Source organism: Manis javanica, chromosome 2 (genome assembly GCF_040802235.1).
Source record: "Manis javanica isolate MJ-LG chromosome 2, MJ_LKY, whole genome shotgun sequence".
Classification (NCBI taxonomy): Eukaryota; Metazoa; Chordata; class Mammalia; order Pholidota; family Manidae; genus Manis; species Manis javanica.
In genome coordinates this window covers 12,845,938-12,870,789 of record NC_133157.1, presented here as the reverse complement: position 1 = coordinate 12,870,789, position 24,852 = coordinate 12,845,938, and the positions used below count along the sequence as shown (strand labels likewise).

Sequence of the window (24,852 nt, the reverse complement as noted above, 5' to 3'; positions counted from 1 at the left end):
GCTCTCACTGCCTGACTCCTGGATTGCTGGTAAAGCCAGAGCTCAGAGACAGGAACGCGGCCTGGAGTCCCACAGCAGAGTCAGGGTGGAATCCCGTATCCTGGGCCACCCAAGCCCTGTGCTCTAGGCACCCTCAGCCTTCCCTGAGGCCCTAAGTGTGGGGTAGGGGGCCAGTGTAAGGCGGTTTCAGCATATACTCCAACTTCTTATCAGGGGGGGACTTCAGGCAGCCCCTTTTGCCTCTCATAACCTTGATTCACTCATCTGGAAGGTGGACCGCAGCTGTCCAGGCTCTCATGTGGGGGTTATATTTGAATGGGGCCAGAGCTTGCATTCTCAAGGGAGGTGACATTGCCCCCAAGCAGGCAAAAAATTGGTTCTTGGAAGGGGGTGGTGGAGAAAAAGTCTCACTTCTTTTCTGTATAAAGCCTAATATACATACAGTACATAAAAGATATTTACTGTATATGTGGTATTAAAATTTTATGGGGGAGAAACTAGGAAAAAAGTGTCTAAAAGCCTCCTTAGGGGGAATGATAATGAATAAAAGGTAGAGAAATGCTGGTCCAGAACCCAGCAAGCCACGAGGCTGTTGTTACTAATGTGCTTAGAGCTGGTGGCAGATGTGGGGAAGCTGTGCTGGGTGTTGGGTCGGGAGAGGGCCGGCCTCTGCCCCTGATGTCTGGTGTGACCACTGGCAAGTCGAGGCTGCTCTCACAGGCTGGCTCCCTCATCCTTACATACCGGCAATCCTGTCCGCTCCACAATCCGGGAGTGGTTCCCAGGCAGCTGAGATCCCGCCTGGTGGATCAGTCAGGGTCCAGCAGGAAGCAGATGGCACTTCCACTAGGATGATCCGGGGCGTGGGTGGGTGTGGGGCACCACGAAGAGGAGCCCATGACCCCAGAGCTAGTGACAGCCAGGGCTGATCCACCAGGCCCTAAGGAGGGGAGGAGAGCATGGTTTCTGGGAGGGGAGAGCCCAGAGCCAGGCTCATTTTGGTGGTAGCGGCGCCATCAGTGGAGGGAGACAGCCAGCCCAGGCCACTCTCCCCGCTCCCCTGGTGTTCCTGCCTGGGCTCCCTGTAGGCCACACCCCACGGGAGCTGGAGGGCCCAGAATCCTAGCTGGTGTGGTCGACACAGGTCAGCCCTCTGGAGTAGACAATAGGGCGGAGGAGGATGGAGAATGGAACTGGGGCCCAGCGGAAGCTGCCAGGCAAGGTACCGAGGTTCCCCTGCAGTTTCCCCTGGGCTGCAGGGCCCTGCCCAGCAGGTGTACTGGAGGCTCAAGAGGTCCAGGAGAGGAGATGGCTGCTCTGTGCAGGAGGGAGAGGGGACTCCTATGCCGTCAGCCCTGCAGCTGCCTTGCTGTGTCTCTACCTTTGACATAGATGGGGTGCGGCGAGGGCTTCTGAATTGAAGTTTAGGTTATTTTGGGAGCACTTGAGAGGTGCTATGGACCTATTGGGTTAGGGGCTCGTGGACAAGTTCCTTTCCTCTGGTCTCAGCTTCTACATCTGCAAAATGGGTGGTTGGACCAAGCAAACCCTGAGAGCCTCCTGGCTCAGACCCAGGAGGCAAGAGGTGGTCTTTTGACCAGGTTGTGGGGAACATTGGTCTGGTCTCAGAGGGGCACTCTGGCCACCTCACCAGGTGACGCCATGTGTCTCTTGTCTAGAGCCGTGATGGCCCACCTGTCCAGGAAGGAGAGGTGAAGCCGTGGCCAGGTGTGTGTGTGTGTGTGTGTGTGTGTGTGTGTGTGTGTGTGTGTGTGTGTGTGTGTGTGTGTGTGTGTTTGTGTGTGAGCTGGGGGAGGGAGGACAGTTCTGAGAGGTTCTGGAGGCTGAGCTCAGTGCTCCACACATGGGTAGGGCGCAGTAGTTATGGTGGCCCCCCAGGGGAACTGACGGGGGTTGGGTGTTGTGGGGTCGGGGAGAGGTGAAGGCACACAGGGGAGCACGGGAAAAGATTTCCTAGGGGAACCTCCAGAAAGAGTGGGTGTCCCCTGGAGTGTGAGGATGGGTCTAGGTAGGAAGCCTCAAGGGAGGCAGTGAGGTCCTAAGCGACGGCAGCCACTGGGGCTGGGGAGCAGCTGTCGGGAGGTCGCCTTTCTGTGAGAGGTGGCCCAGTGCTGGCTAATTTACATTTGGACCTGGTATCAACAGCTGCCCTAGGCCTGCCCTGTCATCAGCTGGGTCTGAATTTGTTCCTGAGGGCAGCCTACCCCCACTGAGGCCCCTGGTGGCTCTGTCTGCTTGGCCACGGGCCAGGGCTCAGCACTGGAGCCTGTTCCAGTGGGGTGAGGCATTGAACTGTGTCCTTGCCCACTGCTGAGGACCCCTGTCCAATCATGCTGCATGGAGGGAACGAGGGGGGCAAGTGTAGACTTGCTCCCAATAGCCCTTCTGCCTTCTGGGCAATCTATTCCTTGTTATCTGTCCTTCGTTATGTGCACATGTGCACATGTCCACACATGGCTGTGGCCCTGGGGTGGGTCTGAGTGGATACATGTTGGAGTGTCTCTGCACTGTGTGCAAAGTGAGAACATTGATAGGAGACACTTGCCTGGCTATAGGGGCTAACTGTCCATTAGCCCCTGTACCCTGGCCATCGCTACAGGACTGGAAAAGGGTCAAGAGCTGGAGGCGGAGATGGTGCCCAAGGGTCTCCCCCAGGGCCTGTGGGATGGGTCAGGTAGGAAGGAGCAGGCAGGGACTCCTCTGTGGGAGGACACAGTTGGAGAAGATGAGGCCAGTGCCTGGCAAGGTGTAGGGAAACCAGTGAGGAAAGTGGCCGGGCTGGACCCACTGGGAGCCTTTCAACACGCATGCTCAGGCCATGGCTAAAAGGTTGGAATTGGCTGTCACCATTTGAAAATCAAAATATTGCATATTTTTAAAAACCCAGATTTCTAGTTCCTCGTGAACTGTGGGAAGCCCTGGCTGCCCTGGGCCCCCCATTGCCTACACCAAAATAACCAGCTGGAGCTCAGCAACTGGCTGCTCCCATTGATTCCATAACTGCCAGGCCCTTGCACTTTCCTCAAGTTTAAAGCCTCTGGAAAAGAAGGTTTGAGTTGGAAGCCAGAGATCACCAGTTCTCATATTGGAAGGGATGGCTTGGATACCTCCAGTGACAGGGAGCTCTGTACATCCCAAGATGAATGGCTTGAAGTGTGGGTTTTGGGAGACATTAAAAAAAATTGTGGTAAATATATATATAGTACATGAAATTTTCCATTTTAATAATTTTTTAGTGTACAATTCAGGGGCATTACATACCTTTACAATGTTGTGCAGCCGTCACCACCGTCTACTTCTATTATCTTTTCCATCATTCCAAACAGAAACTCTGCACCATTAAGCAGTAACTCCCCATTCCCACCCCTCCCCAGCTCCTGCTAACCTCTAATCTACTTTCTTTCTCTATGAATGTGCCTATTCTAGGTATTTCATAGAAGGAGACTCATACAATAATTGACCTTTTATGTCTGGCTGATGTCACAGCCTGTTCTCAGGTTTACCCACATTGTAGCAAGTATCAGAACTTCAGTTCCTTCTTGGGGTGGACTAACAGGCCGTCGTGTGGACATGTCACACTGGGCTTACCCGTTGGTCTGTTGATGGACACTTGTGTTGCTTCTGCCTTTTGGCTTTTGTGAAAAATGCTGCTGTGAACATTTGCATCCAAGCATTTGTGTCCCTGTTTTCAGTTCTTTGGGGTATGCCCCACAAGTGGAATTGCTGGGTCATGTGGTAATTCTGTCTTTAACTTTTTGGGGAACTGCCAACCTGGCTTCCACAGTGCCTGTACTTTTTTAAGGGACCAATGGTCTGCTGTCCTGGCCAGGATGGGAATGATGGGTGACCTGATTGGGTGGCCTTGATTGTCTGGATTCATCTTGTCTCTCTCTCTGTTGACAGAGTCGCCCCAAGAAAGGCCGGGCTCCCGACGCAGCCTGCCCGGCAGCCTCACCGAGAAGAGCCCCAGCATGGAGTCCTCAGCCACTACACCATTCCGGGTCACGGTAACTATCTCTGCGTCACCATCACCACCTGGCCTGGGGTGCTGCTCTGTGACCCCGCGGTTCCCCTTCCTGGAGCCTCACGGACCGGGAGAGCATCCAGCCTCCCTTGTTCTAGGTATCCGATCACCCAGCTGCTCCCTCTCTGTGGCTCAGCCCCACCCCTGGGGCCACATGGGGGTCCCATCCTATGGGGGGCGGCAGGCAGAGAATAGACAGCCCTGCAGCCACTGTTTCCAGAGCAGCTCAGGCCTGGGAAGAGAGGCGAGCATGGCTTAAGATAAATGCACCTTGGCATGTGCCTCCACACCATGCTTCCTGGGCTCTAAGATGTACAATTTCTGTTTGCATGCTTTAATATTTCTCATGTTACAGTCTGTGGTGTGTCATAACTTAATTGCTGTGTTTCTTTTTTCTTGGTGGACATGAAATAATGCCGTATCTTATAACTGATAATATCTTAGAATGGACAAAACAGTATGTATATCTTAGCTATTGATTTTAGTGGTCCCATCAGCACATGCATTTTCTTTTTTTAATAAGATATCATTGACATACAATCTTATGCTCAGGTTTCACATGAGCAACATTGTGGTTACTACATTCCCCCCATTATCCAGTCCTCATACCCCATTATAGATACTGTCCATCAGCATAGTAAGATGCTATAAAGTCACTACTTGTCTTCTCTGCAGCACATGCATTTTTATCACAAACCTAAATGACTTCATGGAAACAGAATCCAGTGACCCTTAACATCTGACTCTCTGTGTCCCTCTGTGTCCCTGCATCCTTGCTGCATGCACACAGGCAAGGACATGCACAGACACTTTATTCCCTGTTCAGCATGTTACTGTGTGCTTCTCTGTCCACAGCTCCACCAGCCGTTAGAGACATGGACAAGTAGACAGGAAGAAAAAATAGATGCATTCTCTTCCTTGGGAGCTTGCAGTCTTTAGGGAAGATGGCTGTTTGATCGTTAGTTCGTCCATTCATTCACTGAACATTTTTTATGGCATGCCCGCTGTGTGCCAGACACCCATTCTTGGGACTGGGGCTGAGTTGGGGGAGCTGGCAAAGCCCCTGACCTTATGGGCTCATGTTCTTGTATCGGAGCTTTGTGCTGTGATGGAGAAAAGCAGGCTGCTGTGATAGGGAAAACCAGGAGGTCTTCCTTGAGGTGGTGTGGTCAGGAGGTGATATTTGAGCTGAGATCCAAGTAATGAGGAGTCAACCCTATGGGGTGTAAGAGAAAGAGAGTTTAGGATGGAAGGAACAGATTGGGCACAGGCCTGGCTGTCCCTGTTTGATGTGATATGGGGGTTCCAGGTTAGCTAGGAGGGCTAACTGCTCCCAGTGGGATGGGAAAGGTGTCCCCAGGAGCTGACTTTTGAGATGGGTGTTGAAGGGTCAGTAGAATTGGATAGGGAGGGACAGTGAGGGAGGGAGGTCCAGGTAGAGGGAAAAAGTTGCAAGGCAGGGTAAAATTGACTAAAAATTGATGTGTTTGTGGAATGGTGAAATGCTTGATGGAACCCAAGTTCTGGGGTCTGGAGGACAGGGCAGGAGGTGTGGCTGGGAATCTGGGCCAAGTCTGGGTCAGCTGGGGCCTTGAGGGCCAGGCTAAGGGGATGAGGCTTTGCCCAGGGCTACTGATTCTCCCATCTGTCTGTGCGCTATAAAGATACTTTCCAACTAGATTCTTTTTTTTTTTTGAGAGGGCATCTCTCATATTTATTGATCAAATGGTTGTTAACAACAATAAAATTCTGTATAGGGGACTCAATGCTCAATGTACAATCATTAATCCACCCCAAGCCTAATTCTCGTCAGTCTCCAATCTTCTGAAGCATAACGAACAAGTTCTTACGTGGTGAACAAGTTCTTACGTAGTGAATAAGTTCTTACATGGTGAACATTACAAGGGCAGTCATCACAGAAACTTTCAGTTTTGATCACACATTATGAACTATAAACAATCAGGTCAAATATGAATATTCGTTTGATTTTTATACTTGATTTATATGTGAATCCCACATTTCTCCCTTATTATTATTATTATTATTATTAATAAAATGCTGAAGTGGTAGGTAGATGCAAGATAAAGGTAAAAAACACAGTTTAGTGCTGTAAGAGAGCAAATTTAGATGATCAGATGTGTGCCTGTAGACTAAGTGTTAATCCAAGCTAGACAAGGGCAATAAAACATCCACGGATGCAGAAGATTTCTCTCAAAACAGGGGGGGGTGAGGTTCTAAGCCTCACCTCTGTTGATCCCCAATTTCTCACCTGATGGCCCCCCTGTGACTGTGCCTGTCTTAGGTTGTTCCTCCCTTGAGGAATCTTACTTGTCTCTGGCTAACCAGTCATCTTCTGGGGCCATACAGGGAAATGTAAAGTTGGTAAGTGAGAGAGAGGCAATATTGTTTGAAAAGGTTAGCTTTTTACTTCTTTGCAGATTTATGCCCTGTGGCCTTTATGCCCAGTATTTGTCTTGAGGTATCTTTACCACTTTTCCAACTAGATTCTTGAGCACCCTCAAGACTGTGGAGCCATGGGCCAGGGGCGGATCCTGAACATATGTATTTTTAACAGCCTCCCCCAAGAGGTGGCTCTGAGCCCCAGGCTCTGGATCAGCCTCAGGGCAGTGAGGAGGAAAAGGGAACTTGTTCTAAGAGGATTCAGGCTCCCTTCCCTGGATGTGGCTGGGCACCATGGGAGATGGTCTCAAGCCTACAGGGAGAGCTGGGAGGCTGGTACCTGAGTGACTCTGACTTGAATCAACTGGAGCAGAGGCGGAGGCCTGTCCTCCCTGGACCCCGAGGGCCACAGCAGGTGGGGCTGAGCCTTCAGGGGGCTTTCAGGAACAATGGCTAATAATAGTATAACCGTGGGCACTGCGCTCACAGACTTACCTATGTGATCTCTTTCAATCCTGGAATCAACCCTGAAGCTGGTATTTGATCACCCCTTTTACAGATGAGGAAACTGAAGCTCAAAGAGGTAGAGTCACACTCTCAATCTCCAACAGCTAATAGATGGTGGAGCTGAGGTTGGGACCCAGGTCATTTGAACCCCAGAGCTCAAGCGCACACTTCTCTGGCTGTGAGGAGAACCCCACGCACTCACTGCCTCCCAGACCTCCAACCGCGTCACTTTGTACCTGTTTCCCTTTCTTCTGCCGCTCTAATAGGTGTATCATCGCACCTTGAAGTTGCTATAATTTGCAGCTCTTTAATTGCCAGCTAGCTTGGAATTTTTCCTGTAGTAGCATCTTCACTGTGTCCTGCTATGGAACCACCTGTGGATCGGAGCCAGAGCCAGCCTTCTGAGTCACCAGGCACCCAGACTCAGTTCCCCCTGCCTGACTCGGGTTTGCAGGATGGAAAATGGGTTAGAGGTCGTTGTTTTACCCACCTCTCATAGCGACCCTAAGGGGAGGTGCCATTAGTATCACAGATGAGGGAACTGAGGCTCAGAGAGGTGAAGTCATTTGCCAGGTGTCGCACAGCCCCTGAGCTGGGGCTATCTGATGTTTGCATTGTGTCCCTCCCTGGGCACTTTGGTCCTTTCCTGTGTGCAGCAGTGAAGGAAAGGGGTGTGCATCGAGTTTCTATCCTGGACTGGTGCTCAGAGCTGGGGGTACTGGAGAGCTTGAGGAGGGGATCTGGGTTCGAATCCTATTTCTTCTGTGGCCTGTGTGACCTCGTTAGACACTCCACCTCTCTGAAGCTTGTGAACTCATCAATAAAGTGTGGAATGACTGCCCTTCCTTGAAGGACTGTGGTGGATCTTTGTATGTGCATGCCAGCCTAGGTCTGACCTATGGTAAATGCTTAGAGGAAATCTACCATTATCACCTCAGCTTTTGACTCCAAAACAGTAAAGATTTGGGGAGGGTCAGGGTGGAGGGCAAAGGACAGGGTATATTTGTGGGGAGGTCAGAGGTAGGTCTGGCCTGAGCCTTGGGGACAGATTTGCACATGACGTCATGCATACCAGAAGCAGCTCTACACACCCCCACCGTGGCCCCCAGCGCGAGCTCACACTAGCTCACATGCATTCCCGCAAGCCACATCCTCACACACTCTGCTGACTGCAGCTCCAGGTAGCCCCAGAGGGAACCTGGGGAACATGGTTTTGCCTGGGGAAGGCAGGGGAGACAGCACAGGATACACTTGAGTAACTGTCGTCTTCACTGCCATTTCACACCCGGGTGACAGGATGCCACCACCTCCCATAGGGGTGCCCTTTTGCAACGATGAAGTTTAATGGAGAATCAATGTGTCTATAGGATTCAGGTTCTGTAAGACTCATTCTGTCCACCTTCATGAAAACTGAGGTCCAGGAGGGGCTGAATTTGTCCAAGGTCACCACCCAACTGGGAGCAGTTTTAAGTCTGGGCTGGTTGCACCCCCCCACATAGCCCTCACCCTTTGGCGAGTCAGCCTGGGAATGCAGCCCCCCCCACAGGGCACCAAGGGCTCCATGCTGGTTCCACTGCAGCCTCTTGGACACCATGTGACCCTGGAAGGGCCTCGGTTTACCCATCTGTAAAATCAGGCGAGTGGACTTTGTGAGGTAGCATGTGATTTGGACATACAGTCGGTGCTTAAATGTTTTGGTGCAATAACCAAAGAGAAGGAGCTGTAAAGTCAGCAGACCTGGGGCTGAGCCGCACACTGGCTTGGTGATCTGGGCGAGGTAGAGAACCTTATGACCGCCTCGTAGAACTTCCTTCCGCCTGCATGTGTAGTTGGGGATGGGGTGTGATCCCCAAAGGGCACACAGTGCTAGCAGGCCATCTGTGCCCCGAGAGCCGCGGGGGGTCCTGGATGAGGGTGTGGCAGGAAAGAGAGATGGGAGCATGTGATCAGTGCTGAGGCTCCAGAGAGACGGTGAGGCCAAAATCCAAACCAAAGTCTGTCTCCTCTGTACCAGGAGAAGGGAAGAGGGAAAGGACAGGGAGAAAGGAGGGGGCAGGAGGGCAGGCAGCAAGCTGGAGGCCTTGGAACTGCGCAAACTATCACGCGGGGGCCAGGGGCTCTGCATGCTCCCATCCCTCTCCCCAAAGCCCCAGGATCTTTAGCAAGCAGCAGCCTGCTGTCCCCTCTCACCTGCCACCCCATGTTAGAGGGATTCAGCTTGATTTGGGGGTGAAGGAAATGGTGACTGTTCCTGGTCTCCCCACAAGTCCCCTCAGCCCACCGCCTCCCCCAGGCACAGCTCGCCTGGTGTGGGCTGGGCCCTTGCTCCCCTTCCTCAGTCCCCACCCTTTCCCATCGACCTTGAGGAAAGCTGGCAGGCCAGGGTGTGGGAGGTGGCCGAGGCTCTGGGAAACTTGACAGCCGGTTGATTCCTCCTTGGGAAGTTGAAAGTGGTGGAAAGTCGTGTTTGATGGTTTAGCTGAAATTAGGTCTCAGGGCTATTTTTTGTGAGATGGAGACGGAGAAGCGTCAGGAAGGGGAAGACCCAGGGGGCTGGCAGAAGCTGCAGATAAAATCAGTACTGGGTTGATGGCAGATTCTTCTGGGCATGGGTCTTGGTTCCTTTCAACCACCCACTTTTACTGGATGTTAAATTGTGCACACTCTAGGTGGTCCTGAAGCTGTGATGGAGGTGTGCCTGGGGTGCTGTGGGAACCCAGATCAAGGGGTAGTCACCTCTAGCTGGTAAGGGTAGGGAAGAATTCCTAAAGGAGGGATCTTTGGGGCTGGGCTTTGCAGGATGTGTAGGAGTTTGTCAGGAACAAAGGGAGAAAAGAGATCAAGTTAGAGCGGCCTCTAACTGAATAGGAACAAGCCAGTGGCCCTGTGTGATTAAGGTGTTGGATGAGTTTGAGGCATGAAGGAGAGGAGGCTGGAGAGAAAAGTGAGTGGGTGAAGACTTTGGACTGCCCCTTATAGGACACAGGAGCCACAGGGGATGATGAGGTGAGAGTGGAGCCAGCAGGAGATCTTTGGGATGTGGATTTGGGTTTCCCCAGTGACTTGCCTATCTTCCCACTCCTGCAGCTTCCCTGCATCCTCCCCACGTTTCAGCTGTCTTTCTTTCTCTTTCACACACAGAGACAGGCAAATGAAAATAAATGCGCAGGCCTGTGGATAAGCGCCTCAGTACCACTGTAGAGAGGCTGTTGGAAATTATTTGATCCAACCCTTCCCTGTGCAGAAGAGGGGATGAGGCTCAGAGAGGGGAGGGTCCTTTCCCAAGGTTACACAGCATGTCTGGGGCAGGACCTGGAATTGAGCCCAGGTCTCTCCGTGCCTCCTGTCTAGTGCTCCTCACACATTGCTCCCTCCTGTCCTCTCTTCCCTGTAGCTGGCCCTTCTCCTCACCTCTGTCCTGTTTCCTGGGATGAGGGGGCTTAAGAGAGTGGGCACTGATGGCTTTGACTGCCCGTGGGAGTCCCTGATCTTCCTTCTGCTCATCACCGTGCCACCACCTCCTGGTCTGCCTCTCTGCCCCCACGAGTGCCCCTTCTCAGCTAACAGGACTCCATTTGGGCCTTGGGGTGGTAGAGAGAAAAGCAGGCTGGGTTCACAGATCAGATGAGCCAGCACATAGGGGGAAACTGAGGCCCAGGGAAGCTGGAATACCTGCTGGGTCTCCGTTCACCACTCCAGGCTGCTTCTGGCCCATCTCAAATGCACATTTCCATGGGTCACATCTAAGTCTGTGGTCCACCAACCAGGGAGGGAGGTCAGCCATGCAGCTGTGGTGGACTGTGGCAGGGCGGTAGTGCTGGGCCCTGTATAGGGGTCCCACAGATGGCCAACCCCGGTTCCTCCTCACAGGACCAGGAATTTGCCCCTGAGCCCAATGTCCCTGCTCAGGTGAGCCCTGTGAGCTGGAGTCCCCCAACCCAGGGCCTGGCAGGTATTCCGTAGAGGGCTGGTGGTGACGCAGGCCCCAGAGGCCCCTGCCTTTCCTGGAGCCTAATTGTTGTGAAACTGCTCAGACCCAAAAGGAAAATTACTCTCCCTTTGGTCTGTGTCCACCTTCCCTAGGGAGAGGCCCCCTTTCCCACAGTGGGAATGCAGGAGAGGGGAGCATTGTCCAGACAGCCCAGGCAGGAGCTGGCCAGGGTGGCCAGGAGGGGCCACGATGATCTCCAGCTCAGGAGTGGGGGGGCTGGGGGCTGTTTGGACCCTTCTGAATTGGAGGCCAGGCCGGCATCTGAGGACTGGAATTGAGGGCAGACTGTGGTATTTGGTAGGGTTGTGAGGCTGCCTGCCCGTTAGTAAATGAGTAGTCAGTAGCTCTATTTTACAGATTAGGAAGCAAGCTTGGGTGGGGAGGATGGAGAGGGAAGGGAACCAGGACGGTCTCTGCACCCTCCCCCTCCTTTTTCTACCTCTCTGGGATCCTCCAGAAATACCTCTAGGCCATCCCTGTAAGCTGTTTCCCCAGGCCTGCACTTAGCATGTGGGGCAGCAAGGAATCAGATAAACCGGTCCCTGATAATGCATCAGCCGCTGACTCCTCAGTCCCTGTGGTGTAGACAGGTTCCTTGCACAAAAGAAGCCTTGGAAAGCGGAAGTTTGAGTGCTGGTAGAATGTCAGGCTCTGTGATTGGCAGGAGGGATGCTGTTTGGGGGCCTTTCTCCCTCTCTTCACACCCCCTCTGGGTACTGGGGATACAGTGCTGGCTCTTGCTAGCATTCACCTGGGACAGGGCAGGATTTGAATCATGGCCCTATAGCTTCTCAGGCAAATCATCCAATTCTGAGCCTCTCTTTCTCCACCTGTAAATGGCCACAGGCGCTCCTTGCTCACAGGGTGGCTGTGAGGGCTCAGTGCCTGGCACGAGGGAGGCACTCAGCCAGTGTTCATGCCCTGCCCCCCTTTCTGGTGGATGGGGCTTACCTCTACCCGACACCTTTCCAAGAGCCCCAGGAAACCAGACAGACCCCTTCCTCTGTACCCCTCATCTGCTGCCGCAAGATGACATCACCCCTGGTAGAGTTTCTAGGGCTCAGCCCTGGTGCTGGGAGGTGGAGAGGGGGAGAAGGGGTGCCCAATACCAAATGCCATGTGGTGAGTACAGGGGGAGGCTGCTGGGGAAGTCTGTGCAGGGCGGTTTCTCACCAGTTGGGGGCAGCAGAGGGCAGCAAGTGGCCGCCTGGGAGGCTGGCTACTCCCAGAGACAGTCGGAGCCCCAGGGGTTTGTGTGTCTCTGAGCCACAGGCGTTGGCTGAACTAAACAAGCTTCAGAGCCCACCCCACAGCCCCCTCCGCTGGGGAGAGGGAACCGGTCAAATCAGGGAGACCCTGTGGGCAGCTGGGCTTGGCCCTGATGGCTCAACTGACTGGGCCTGGGATGGCCAGAGAGCTGGGGGACCTCTGAAAGGGGACCTTTATCACGGCCACTGGAGGGGCAAGGCTGAGGCAGCCTCCCAGCAGGAGGAGGGGCACAGTCGGGGGCTGGCCAGCGTGAGGGCTTCCAGGCAGGTTGGCTGCACCATGGCCACCAGGCCAAGCCAGCAGACACCCCAGCATGGTGGTCCTGTGATGGTTTGCAGGCATCTGGTTCCATCCTCACCACTGCTTTAGGAAAGAGCAAGCAAGCCAGGCGTCCTGGGCCAGGGGGTCAGAGCCTGGGCTGGAAGTCCTGCTGACCTGGGTTCCAGTCCCAGCTCTACCAGCTCCTTGCTGTTTGTACAGTGTTGACATTCACACAGAGCCTGGCCCACAGCAGGCCGCCAGTCTCTGCCAGCCAGTGTTGTTATTCTCTCCATTTTATAGATGAGAATACTGAGGCCCAGAGAGGCGAGGTGCACTGTGCCAGGTCACACAGCCAAGTGGGGACAGAGCTGGCATTTGGACCTGGGTCTCCCTAGATCCCTGCCTCATCTTGTCCTGCCCCTGTCTCCAGCTAGCCTGGCCCCACGAGTCAGGAGGTATGTGTGCAATGTAGACTCCCCTGGGATAAGAAGGACCTGCTCCCTGCTTCACACCCCACCCTGGGGCCCCTGCAGGCCCTCCTCTCCCCTGGGGACCCAGGACACTGGACACAGGGGGCACGGCTCCGGTGCCTTTGCTTGCTCACCCCCTCCTGGTGTGGAAATGAAGCTCTTGCCTGTGTTGTATCAAGTGGCATTTGGGTTGGACTGGAGACGTAATTAGAGCTAAGGCTTTGGGTGGGAACTGTTTGCAAAGCCGGGCGGCCCTCTTTGGAGGTGGTAACGATGACATGTGTTTCCGATCCACGGCCCCACTTTGGAAGAGTAACTTTTCCTGTGATATTGCTCAAAGAATGCCTGAAACAAACCGTGATTGTTTGCCCTGCTCCACGACCTTAGATGGCTCCCAGGGGAGGGGCCCAGCCCCCAGCGGCATCCGGGGCTCCCAGGCCTGTCCCAGCCTCCAGCCTTGGACAGGCTGCTCCTTCTGGCCGTTCCCTTGCCTCAAGAGCTCCTTCCTCCGCGATCCCACTCCACTCCAGCTGGCGTCTCCTCCGCTGGGCTCCAGAGCACAAATGCTGTGACTTAACCATCCGCCCGACGGTGGTGACTTTCTCAAGGGCAGGGGCTGTTTCTGATTTACCTGAGCCCTGGGCACTGGGACGGGCTTGTGGAATGAAGGTGTGTGAGAGAGTCAGAGGGAGAGAATGAATTCATGAGAGAGTCAGGGTGGGGAGAGGAGCGCAAGCAGCCACCTCCTCGCTTCTGAGAGCCCCGGCCAAGTGGCCGCCTGCCTTGAGCAGAGAGGTCAGACAGGTCACCCTGACCACCACAGAGCCCCGGCAAGGACACCAGCCCCTGCCTCGAAACTGACCTTGCCTCTGCCCTGTGGGTTCCCATGATCCCTTGGGGAAGGACTCCTGGGCCTGCAGATGGTAAATCACCCAGGAGGAGAAATAGCCTATAAAATCCTCTCCCAAAACGGTGCGTTTTGTATCCTGTAGTGAAAAGGTCTTTTAAAAACACTGCTCACTCGGGTGGATTTATGGGGCTGCTGCCCGCCTCTCACCTCTCCCTCCCACTAGTGTGGGGGTCCTGGTGCTCCCTGGTGGCTCTTGGTCCAGCGAGAAACAGGACAGCACCTTTTCCCTGCCTTGATGCCCCGAGGCCACCCCAGGCCAGCTGGATGCCTGGGGTGGTGCCACCTGACCCACCAGAACCTCCCAGTGGCCCAGCACAGAGCACAGCACAGCCCAGTCCCACCATTAGCACCCGTCCTTCACTCAAGCTGTTGTCTCCAGAAGATTCCCCCCATGTCTTGTCACCTGCAAATGGGTCACCAAGGAAAGTAAAGACAGCATGCTCCACTGGAAGGGATTTAGATATCAGTAGACCAATTCTCTCACTGTACAGATGGGGAAACTGAGTCACATAGAGGCTCGGGTGCTTGTTCAGAGCCTCATAGAGCAATAATGGAATTATGGAAGAGCTTGGGCTGTGGCACAGACTATCTGTTGAACACAGCTCTGCCACTTCCTGGCTCTGTGTCCCTGTGAAAATTGCTTGACTTCTCTGAGCCTTCATTCTCTCATCTGCACATTGGGATTGTGAGCATAAGTAAGGTTAGTTATATAAAGGCCTAACACAGTGTCTGAAGCTTAGACAGGGCTTAATAAATACATCTGGCTCACTCTAATTAGCTGGTTGGAATAGTCCTCCTTATAAAGAATAGCAGAGCTGGGTTTTGAGTCCAGATTTCCTGACTCAGAGCATGGTTTTCTTGCCATTCTGCCAGGTGACCTCTGTTGGGGGCATTCACTCATGCAGAGTGCACAGGGCACAGGACAGGAGGGGGATGATTTTATGGAGAATTAGCCTGAAGTCAGTGAGTCACCCCAGGATGACTGGCCTGGTCCTGGGACTTGGACGACAGGGACTGAGGGAGGTAGAGAGAGAAAGTAGAGATCCTGCTGCAGGGGGGAGGTGCCCTGATGGAGTCAGCTTCCCTGTAGCCACGTGGTCCTTGGTGCCAGACTCCCCACCCCGAGGTCAGGGCTGGCCAAGGACTTAAAGAGCTGATGAAGTGTTTGTGGCTGTCCAGACCTCTGGGATGGGCTTATTATGCTAAAGCAAGTGTTGGCTGGCCGAGGATTTATGGGGCAGTGAGTCATTCCCTGGCTGCTCTGGGTTATCACTTCCCTTCCTACAATGTCTGATTACTGTCCACTGATGCTGCTCAATCCTGGGCACTGGCAAGTACCGGGAGGGCCCCTCCGATGTCTCATTTCCCCTCCACCCTCACCCCCTCACCCTCTTCCCAACTGGGTGCCCTCTTCCTCCTTCCTCTAGACTCTCAGGGTTCCTAGGGGCCTCCTTGACCTGGGTGCCCTCTGCGCTGGGGAGGGAGTTATGCTCCATGTGACAAGCCTCCGTTCAGGTGGTGGTATATAACTTGGAAGTCAGAGGGACCTGTGATCACTCCAGGGGCCTCTGAGGAAGCCAGACTCACCACTGTCCCACCTCTGCACTGTTGCCTGTGATTCTGCGTGGCTGCCCTGCTCCAGATAATCCTGGCCAGCCCTCCCATTGTCTCACCTTCAGTGTTTGTACTATGTGCTCTAAAGCTGCCTCCTCTAGCAAGCCCACCTAGATTGACCCCAAGTGGGTCAATTAAAAAGCCTTCCAGAGTATATTCTCTGCCTTCCTCCTTTTTCTTTTGTATCATATATATTTGTTAATTTATCAGGAAGTATTTAGGGAATACTTTCCAGGTATCTTGTGCTGGGGACGCCCATGGCCTCCATGATCCTCTTGAGGGAGGGAAGCATGAAATACATGTATAATCACAACTGTGATAAGTCTGCAAGGAGACTTGGCCTAATCCAAGAGTATCAGGGAGTCCTCTGAAGAGAGGAGTGTAAGGAAAGACCAAAGGGTGTGCAGGATCCACTGGCAAAGGGGGCCTCTATTCCAGGCAGTGGGAATAGCCTGTGCTAAGGCCCTGTGGCAGGAGGAGGTGGCAATTCTGAAAGTCCTACTGAAGCCACAGGGGCTGGAGCCCAGGGACAGATCACGAGGGATCTTAGGGCCCTCACCAAGGAGCTCGGCCTTCGTCTCAGGAACCCTGGGGAGATGTGGAAGTGGGTGGAGCTCGTCAGTGCAGGACCGATCTGCTTTTTCAGGGTCCCTCTGGATGCCCTCTGAGAATAAATGGGGGAAGGGGATAGGGCTGGAGGCAGCAAAAGCGAAAAAGTGAGGATGCTCCTATAGGTGCCTAGGAAAGGCAAGGACCTCCTTTCCACTGGACTGTGGGCCCATTGGGGGCAGAAATCACGTCCCTTCTGAGGCCCAGCACATGGGGAGACTTAGAGAAAACACCTGAGTGAGCTGTTGACCAGGTGCTTTCCTTGTTAAAGATTTGGTTCCCAAAGTTTGCTTCTATAAACTCCTGCCCTCTGTTTCTGTCTGGCTAAGGGCTGGGCCTGCCCTTGGTACTCAAAGTCCAAGCAATAAAAACCATGACAATGACAGTGACAATGACAGTAACTAATGTTTTCTGTGTGCTGGGAAATGGGCTGAGTTCTTTCCATGCATGATCTATCTCATTGACTTGTTTCAACAGCCAGTGAGGTGCCTACAGTTGTCCCCACGCTACAGAAGAGGAAACCAACTCAGACGGTTAGGTCACTGGCCTAAGGTCCATGGCCTGTAGGTGGTGGAACACTGCTACTGTGCCCCTTGGGGGAGGGGGAATGAAAGGTATTTGCATTTTATCTGGGGACCCCTAGAGACCGAGGCAGCCCTGGGACCCAAGGAGGTGTGTCAAATAGTGGAGTTTCAGTGATGATGGTGGAAGGAGAAACATTTGGGGCAGGGGTTTCCAGCCCCTGAGAGGGGCAGGGCCCTGCAGAACAACCTGCTAGGCTGCAGGACTCTGAGAAACCACACATTCAGGGAGCTGTGAAGGCAAGATTTCAGGGTGTGAGAGAAGCAAACAGGATGTACATACTCCCATTAGGCTGTCAGTGAGGCCCTGTACGCAGAGCTGTGCGCATGGTGGCAGCAGCATGAAGGTATTTTCCCCCCTTGCACCCAAAATCTGGGCTTTCTTTGAGCTTAGTGGGGCCATTTTCCTTCCTGCTATGGTTGTGAACACAAGCACATGTGGGTCAGCCTCATTCCATGAGTGCCTGATGATAGCTGAATATGTGTGTATATCTGTGAGCTTATACTGTGTATATCGTACATTTATTTTCATGTTTCATGATTGTGTACATGTGTATTTGTATGTGTGCTGGTCAGTTTGTGTGTGTGTATTTGTGTGTGGCAGTGGTGGGAAGATCTGTAGGTTTACACACACATTTCTCTGTGGTCATGCCACGTGCCTTTGTGACCCTTGAATCTCAGGGCCCAGCCCCCCCTGGTTTGCATGGCCCATGAATTGTTCTCTTTGTGTAACCCAAGTAGTCTGGCTACCTACTCTGGGTAAGGTGGAGTACGGAGGTCGTACATTCAAAGGGTCACTGGCAGGGGATTAGGAAGGGTTCTATAGGCATAGGATGGTCTAAACACCAGCTTAATCCCGGCTGCCTCGCCTTTCACTTGTCAAAGCGTCTGACATTCCACCTTTAGTGAGTCATTCCCCAACTGGGACCCTCTTTGAAGGTGCATACCTCCCAGGGGAGGAGGCCAAGGAGGGCCAGCAGCTTGTAGAGGGCAGATCTCTACAAAAGGAAGGCAGGAGGAACAGTATATCTGAAGGACTCAGGCAGAGCCGAGAATTCGCTAGTACTGCTTGTGCCAGGCATGGAGGGCCCAGCTGCGGAAGGCAGCTGCTCTAGCTTTATAGAGCCTTCAGATGCCAGCACTGGAAAGGAACTTGATCACTCAAGCCAGCCCCTTTTAATACTGATGGGAAGACTGAGGCCTGAAAGAGGAAATGCAGGAAGCCTGGGAGGTTCTGGAGGTACAGGATGCTGGCGTTGCAAAGAGCACAGAGTGAGGAAAGAGGGGATATAGTGTCTGTTATGGTTCTGGCCCTTCCTTGTTCCAGTGACTCCGGACAAGTCCCCCTGCCCTCTGGGCCTTGCATGTCTTGTCAGTATCATGGGGGTGTTGGCCTGGCTTCCCGTCATGTGCCCTCCCAGGATTCACCCCAGGACCCTGGAAACAGGACCCCTTCCTGGAGCCAGGGTGGGGGGAGGTATCTCTGCCAGCTTGCCGAGGTGTCAGGTCTGCCTACCAGCCTGTGTGCCCAGCAGATCTCCTTCCTGGGGAGAGGTGGCACTAGCTGGATGGGATCTTCCCCTCGCTTTCCTGCTTGTTTAGGTGTGATTTCAGCTTTTGCACAAAGCTGCAAAAAGATAGAGAGACACATCTGTTAAAACATGCTCCTTCCTTGAAGGCTCTCTGTTTGGATTCAGGCCTTAGTACCAGCTGTTGGAGGAGGAGCTGGGCCTGGGCTGAGGAAGGGAACCCATGGGGTTCTGTGTCCATCCTGAGCACTGTCTCAGTGGGAGTCAGAGGTAGGTCAGGGCTGCCCACCTGTCTGCAGTGACCCAGGGACAGTTTGTTAAAAGGGAAGAAGGTGATGAAGGCCGAATGGACGATGCAGGACCAGACGATGGAGTCCTGGGAGGGAACTTGCCTGCATCTTCTTTGTACCAAGTATGGTGCCGGGTGCTTTATGCTCAGGTGAGAAGGTGGCTCAGCGGCCAGTGGTGACATGCTGCTTCTGCGTACCCAAGAGGTGGTGCTGGAATGCAACTCCTGGTCCTTAATGTGCTACCTCCTGAGTGGGGAGAGAGGCGCAGGTGAGCCTGGGGCTGAGCAAGGCTTCCCTCCCTGGGCCTCCAGGTGGTGCCTGTGAGCCTCTGTGACAGCCCTGCCCTCGGGGAGACAGCGTACTTCCCTTTCCTCTGGTTTGGCCTATGATTCCCCCACACCAGGACCAGCACAGCGCCCGCCCTGAGCTGAGTGTGGGAGGGATGAGCCAAGCTATCAACTCCCATTCTGGCCTTTGGTTTGTGTGTGTGATTGTAGGGGATCCTCACCCTCTCCACACCAGGGTTTAGAACTCTCCTGTTACACCCCCAGCTCTACAACCTAACAGCTTTGCCACTTTCAGCAAGTGGCATGACTTCTCTGAGTCTCCCATTTGCCCGCCCAAAAACCTGAAGCATTCTGATGCGTTCTGACACCCGTGTCCTCCCAAGGACTCCCTGTAATAGGCACTGAACCCTCCTGGGCATCCCCTCCTAGGGTTTGGGAGGTGTTCAGTGAGTGCCAGGGGGCAGAGTGACTTGGCAGAGCAGGAGCTCAGTAACTGGCAATTTATTGTCATCATCATTGCTTGGAATTGATTGAAATGGGTAAATGAAGAAATCATGTGCTTGGGATTCTGAAAGGCCCTTGAGAAAGTCTCTGAGAACATCCTGGAGGAGAAGCAGGGTTGTGGGCCAGATGCCAGGATGGTGGCATGGTGGCTGGAATGGGAGTCGGGGGCTACCAAGAACTCTGGTGCTTCCAGCCAGAGACCTGCCCACCCACCCCCAGCCTCTGTCCCAGACTTGGGACTGCCCTGTACTTTTGTCAATGACATGGATAGAAGCCCATGGGGCCCTGTGGATCAGCTGGGAGGGAAGGCCTCTGAGTGGGCAGCAGGCTGTCACAGGGAGGGGCAGAGGCCACCTGGGAATGGCCTGGGAGTAATGGCACCAGGCAGCAGCCTGTGCAAAAGCCCCTGGGGCCTCTGTTGAACTAAGCACAATGGCAGAGCCATCTGGGAAGCAGGGGAACACGGCTGTTAGCAGAGGCAGAGTGCCCCATCTGGGGAGGGACTAGGCTCGGCCCCACAGACAGGCAGGCTGCTTGCTGAGCATTGGACATCAGTGCCTGCTCTAGTGAAAGGAAGCTGAGGCCTCCACCTGTGCAATCCTGCTCCATCCCACTGTGTGCACACACTTTGTACATTGGGAGTCTCTGTGAGGTTCCTTTAGAAAAAAGTGCTAGTTTAAAAAAACATTCAAAACTGCCAAACTGAATGACATTCTGTGGTTCAAGGAACATTTTGAAAGCACGTTCATTCATTCACTAGGCATAAAACCAGCCCTGTCCCCCACAGCCTGGAGGCCTTTGGCTCCTGGGAGAGCCCAGACAGGTACCTGTGGTGGTCACATACCTCCTCTGGGCAAATATCTGTGGTTGTACTAAAGTCAACAGCACTAATAATAATAGTAAAGCTGGTAACCACTGTGTTTAGTTGCTTAATATTGACTGTTTTTCTAATATCTTAACTCATTTAATCCTTCCCACAACTCTATAAAGTAGGTATCATCATTAGCCCATCATGAGCTCTGAAGCTCAGAGAGATCCAGTAATCTGCCATAGCTTGTCTGAATTAAGATTTGAACACAAGTGGTGTGAGAGGACTTGAGTGGCCCAAGGGGCAGCCTCTTGGAAAAGGTGGGATAGAATCAGGCTCTGGGGGTGTGGAAAGAGCTCTGTCCTACTTAATCCTCACTGCACCCCTCCACCCATTTCATGGAGCGTTGAGGGACCTTGACTGCTATCCCCTGGCCAGCAGTCTGTGGAGCTGGATTTGAGTACCAGTTTGCTTGCTTCCAGGTTCCAGTTCTCAGCCCATGGGCTGTCAGTGGGCTGCACAGTAGTCCTAGAAAATGGGCATCAAGAACCCTGTTTTACTGGAGGAACAGACAGGATTTGCCCACTACCTCTCACTGTAGGATAACTTGTATCTAGAACATGGTTTTCTGACTTGAAGACCAGTCAGTCCCTCTTCCTGAGATTGGGGCTGCAGCTGCCTCCAGAAATCATGTTTCAGGACCTGCCCATGAATGGACAAGAGAAAAGGCTCATCTCTCTTGGTCCAGGGCTGGATGAGGAGCTGCCCTTGGCCCTCTGTCCCATGGAGGAAGTCAGTCAGTAAGCCGTAAGGCCAGTCAGAGCAGGGAACTGGAGTTCAGGGTCTTAGTTAACCTTGCTCTGTGATCTTGGGAAAGTTCCTTTCCCTCTCTGGGCCTCATTCACCCTTCCAGTGCAGTTTTGGGATATGAGTCCTCTTCCAGGTTTCTGGGATGATGAACATTTGTTAAGCCTGTCATATGCAGAGCCTTGAGCTGGGTCCCCTGGGGGACACAGGGTCCTCTAGGGGGGACATGAGAGGTGGGGTGGGGGGTTAACAGGGGCCTTCCCCATTCCCTTGAAGAATCACTCTCCCAGCAAATCTGAGTTCCCTGTGCTCATGTTAATCTGCACACTGCTTACCTCACAGTGTTCGTGACTGCTGTCATTGTGTCTGGTACACAGTGGGCTTCCAATAAATAGTGGTTGAGTGAATGTTACAGAGTGAGTGTTCAAGGTCATGGCTGGCTTGGGTGGGGGAAAGCGTGTTAAGAGTCAGCCTCAAGGAGGAGGCTCCTTGTCAGAGGAGCAGTAAGTGTAGCCTCAGCAGAAGGGATGGGAAAGAAGAAGTGACGCGTCTCCCTCCCAACCTCCTAGAAGGAAGAAACCTTTCTAAAAAAACCTCAGAAATAGGATAAAGCTGTCAGTATTGCTACATAATGAGCTATATAAATTATGAAACATGCTTTGTGGTTCTTTATACCACAAGGGTACAAAAAAGTGTAAAATTTTCATCAGTGTAGCAAATAAAAACCAAGGAGAAGCATAAGCCCATTGGGGGAACTTGCTTGGCAACACCTGTGAGAGAAAAACCCATCCAAGTCAGCCAGGTGCACCGCCCCTCCCCCATACCTGGCGAAAGGCCCAGGTTGGGTGAGTCCCGAGCTTATGCAGAGGTGCAGCCTCCTGCCTTCATGCTGTGAAGTGGGAGTGCTGAGCCTGCTGTCCCCCTGGCCTGCCACCACTTGGGGTCCCTCTGCATTAGTCATTGCCCTGTCTCTCCAGCAGCCCTTAACACCAAAGAGGTATGTGCTGAACTGCAAGGGATTAGAGTATTTTGATGGTACCGCTGAGCTGCAGAGCTGCGAGGCCTCTGTACTCCACTGCCTGGGGTAGGCCTTCTAGGTGCGGTGGCATTTCAGCTGGGCCTTGGAGAGTGCACAGAATTCTGACCGGCAGCCACAGGGATAGGTCCCCCTGGATGTGCGAGAATGAGGGGGAGGAAAGAGTAGGGGGAGTGTGGTAGGAAAAGGGAAAGTTGTAAGAGAGTGGACAGAAAAGGGGAAGCTTGAGAGGGGGTCTTGTGGAACAAGCTCTGTCATTAGGCAGGTCTAGAAGCTGTGTGTCCTTGGGTGAGTTGTTTTGCCTCTCTTCTGAGAGAGGTTTCCTCCTTTGCAGAAAGGGGTGTTGTTTCTCACTTTCTGTTTATGTGGGTGATGTGAGATGCTGTGTGTAGCCAGTATTTGACCTGATGACCTAGGGTGCCGGAGTCATGGAGATGGGCAGATCTGGCACAGGGCATGGCCTACAGCAAATGTCCACCCCTCTTCCTGGACCAGACAGGCCTGCCAAGCCTTCCCTTTATTGTGTGATGGATGAAATGTGGTGTTCAGATGGTGTACAACATTAGCTTCAAGATGAGTTAATATATCATTCACTTGGAATTCAGGCTGTGGTGGGTGAGTCCCCAGAACTCCTCTCAGACGATTCCTCCCTCAGGGAACCTTCCCGGCCTTCCCACCCGACCCCACCCCACCCCCGCCATTTTCCTCTCCTTCCAACCATCTGTGGGTTCTAAGTCTAGGACACCCAAGGCTGCGGGCCCTTGTGTCCCCAAATGTACTTCCTCTCCTATAAAGGGAACACTAGCTCAACCCGAACAGATAGAGCACTGTCTCCTCCCTGTCTCTTCCAACCCAAGAGCCCTTGTGGCTGGGACTAAGCTCTGTCCTCAGAGCCCAGGGCAGCCTAGTAGATGGACAAGTGGCTTGAATGGGGTCCCAGGCTGGAGTTTGCCATACTCCTCCCAGGAGCAGGCCTCTACCCACCACGGGACATGAATGCGGCCAGGCAGCAGTCCCTCTAGCACAGTCTTCCCTCAGACGTGGCTCCAAATCTTGAATAATGCAATGGAGATACTCAGCAAAGCCTTATCCCCAGGTCCCTCCCCCTGGCCCCAAGGTGGCTGCCACTCCCAGGGTACAACGGTTCCAGGCAAGGGGCTCCACCCCCGAGGGCCAGTGACGGTTGCCTGCTGGTGGAAAGACACGCAGGTTAGGGGTTCAAGTAGCCAGCGTATTGCCAGGCACTGGCCCGGCCGGTCCCCAGAGGACCACCCGCCTGCTCCCAGAGCCTTAGTTTCCTTCATCTGCACAACCGGGGACTGAGGCACTTTGTCAATCCGGAACGAGTCGGGGGCGTGAGTTCCTCAAGAAGGCTGGAGGTGTGACCTTGTTGGGAGAATAGGCGAGGGGGGCTGCCAGGGCCTGGGAGTGGTGGTGTCCCCCGACCTCCACGGCCCCGCCCCTTTGCCCCGCCCCTGATTCCCCCTTGACCCCGCCCCCGCGCCCTGGAGCTCGGGCAGCCTCGGCCAAGGCCGGCGCGGCTCGGCTCGGCGTCGCCATGGCAACAGCGGCTTAGGGGGCGGGGGCGACGTGGCGGGCTGGGCCGGGCGGTGGGCGGCGCGGGGTGGGCTGGGCCGCGCTGCGCGGGCCGGGCCGTCGGCGCTCGCTCGGCGGGCGGGCGGCGCGGGCAGCGAGCAGCTGGGGCCGAGCCCGAGCCCGCGCCCGCCCTCGGCCGCGCGGCCGCCCGAGCCAGGGCGCGGGTCCCGCGCGGGTCCCGGGCCCGTCGCCCCCGCCGCCGCGGCGCTAACCCCGCCTCCCCTTCCCCCTCTTGTCGCCCCGCGCGCAGGGCTTCCTCAGCCGCCGCCTCAAGGGCTCCATCAAGCGCACCAAGAGCCAGCCCAAGCTGGACCGCAACCACAGCTTCCGCCACATCCTGCCGGGGTTCCGGAGCGCCGCCGCCGCCGCCGCCGCCGCCGCGGACAATGAGAGGTGAGCCCGCCGCCGCCGCCGCGCAGCCCGGCCTCCGCGCGCGCGCCGCCGCCCGGGATGCGCTCCGCAGGGCGCGGGGACAAAGCGAGAGCCCGTGCCGGGGCGCGCTGAAAGCGGGAGGGCACCTCAAGCCGCCCGCCGGCAACTTGTGGGGCCACCTCGGACTGGGGGGCGCGACGGGACGACCGTACTCTGCCCTCCCCCCGGGCGAAGAGGGGATGCCCGAGGCCCGGGGAGAGGCCGGGCGGGAAGTGCCCTCGTGGAGAAGTCATGCCTCGCCTCCTTCCCGAGGTGGGCATTGTTTCGCGGGCGGTGCTGTGCCCGCAGCTGGGGCAGAAGTGGCGCCTCCACCCCCAGGACCCATTCCCCTGCCTCTGGAGCCCCGGGTGTCCGATACAAAAGGCATTTTAGGCTGGGTTTTGCTGAGACCCAGTGGTGAGGAAAAGGCTGAACATCTGGAGGGGAGGAGCAGGGGGCTGGGCCGCTTAGGGGGCACATCTGCTCTAAGTAGGGCGCGTGCTCCGCGGGGGCTGGGCGAGCAGAGCGGGCAGTGCCCGGGCTCTGAGCTTAGGGGTATTGCTTGAGGCCAGGAAAGAGGGACCTCATCCTCTTCAGCGTGGGCAGCGGCTTCCCTCCCTCACCTCTACACTCCCAGGGGTGTCTCCTGTTTCCCATTTCCTTTTCCTGGGCAAGCCAGGAGCAGGTGTGGAAATTCCAGAAGGAGGTGGCTTGTGAGGCAGAGAGGGAGAGAGGAGGCGGCTCACCGGCAACTGAACAGGCTTCAGCTCGCAAGGGCAAGCCATCCTGGACGCGAGGCACGGACGCGAGTGGCCCATGCCTCCCTCCTTGAGCGGTGCCAGCCATGGCACCTTCCCACTTGGGTATAGGCACAGTGATGGATTCCAGTGCCAGTTAGAACGTGCCCCTGCTCAGCTAGTGGAGGTG

General features: G+C 54.6%; 1 protein-coding gene across 11 annotated transcripts in view; it reads left to right on the top strand.

The window, feature by feature from the left end:
* The window catches only part of DAB2IP (DAB2 interacting protein), a 189,767-nt gene that overhangs the window by 81,646 nt on the left and 83,269 nt on the right, over positions 1–24,852 (top strand). For 9 of the 11 annotated variants that reach the window (XM_037022218.2, XM_037022216.2, XM_037022221.2 and 6 more), the window contains exons 2-3: positions 3,925–4,028; positions 23,765–23,907. In XM_037022218.2, coding sequence (XP_036878113.2) covers positions 3,925–4,028; positions 23,765–23,907 — 247 coding nt within the window. Of the gene's footprint in view, positions 1–3,924; positions 4,144–23,764; positions 23,908–24,852 lie in introns of those variants that run through there. The other 2 variants (XM_037022225.2, XM_073225213.1) reach the window with 2 other exon arrangements.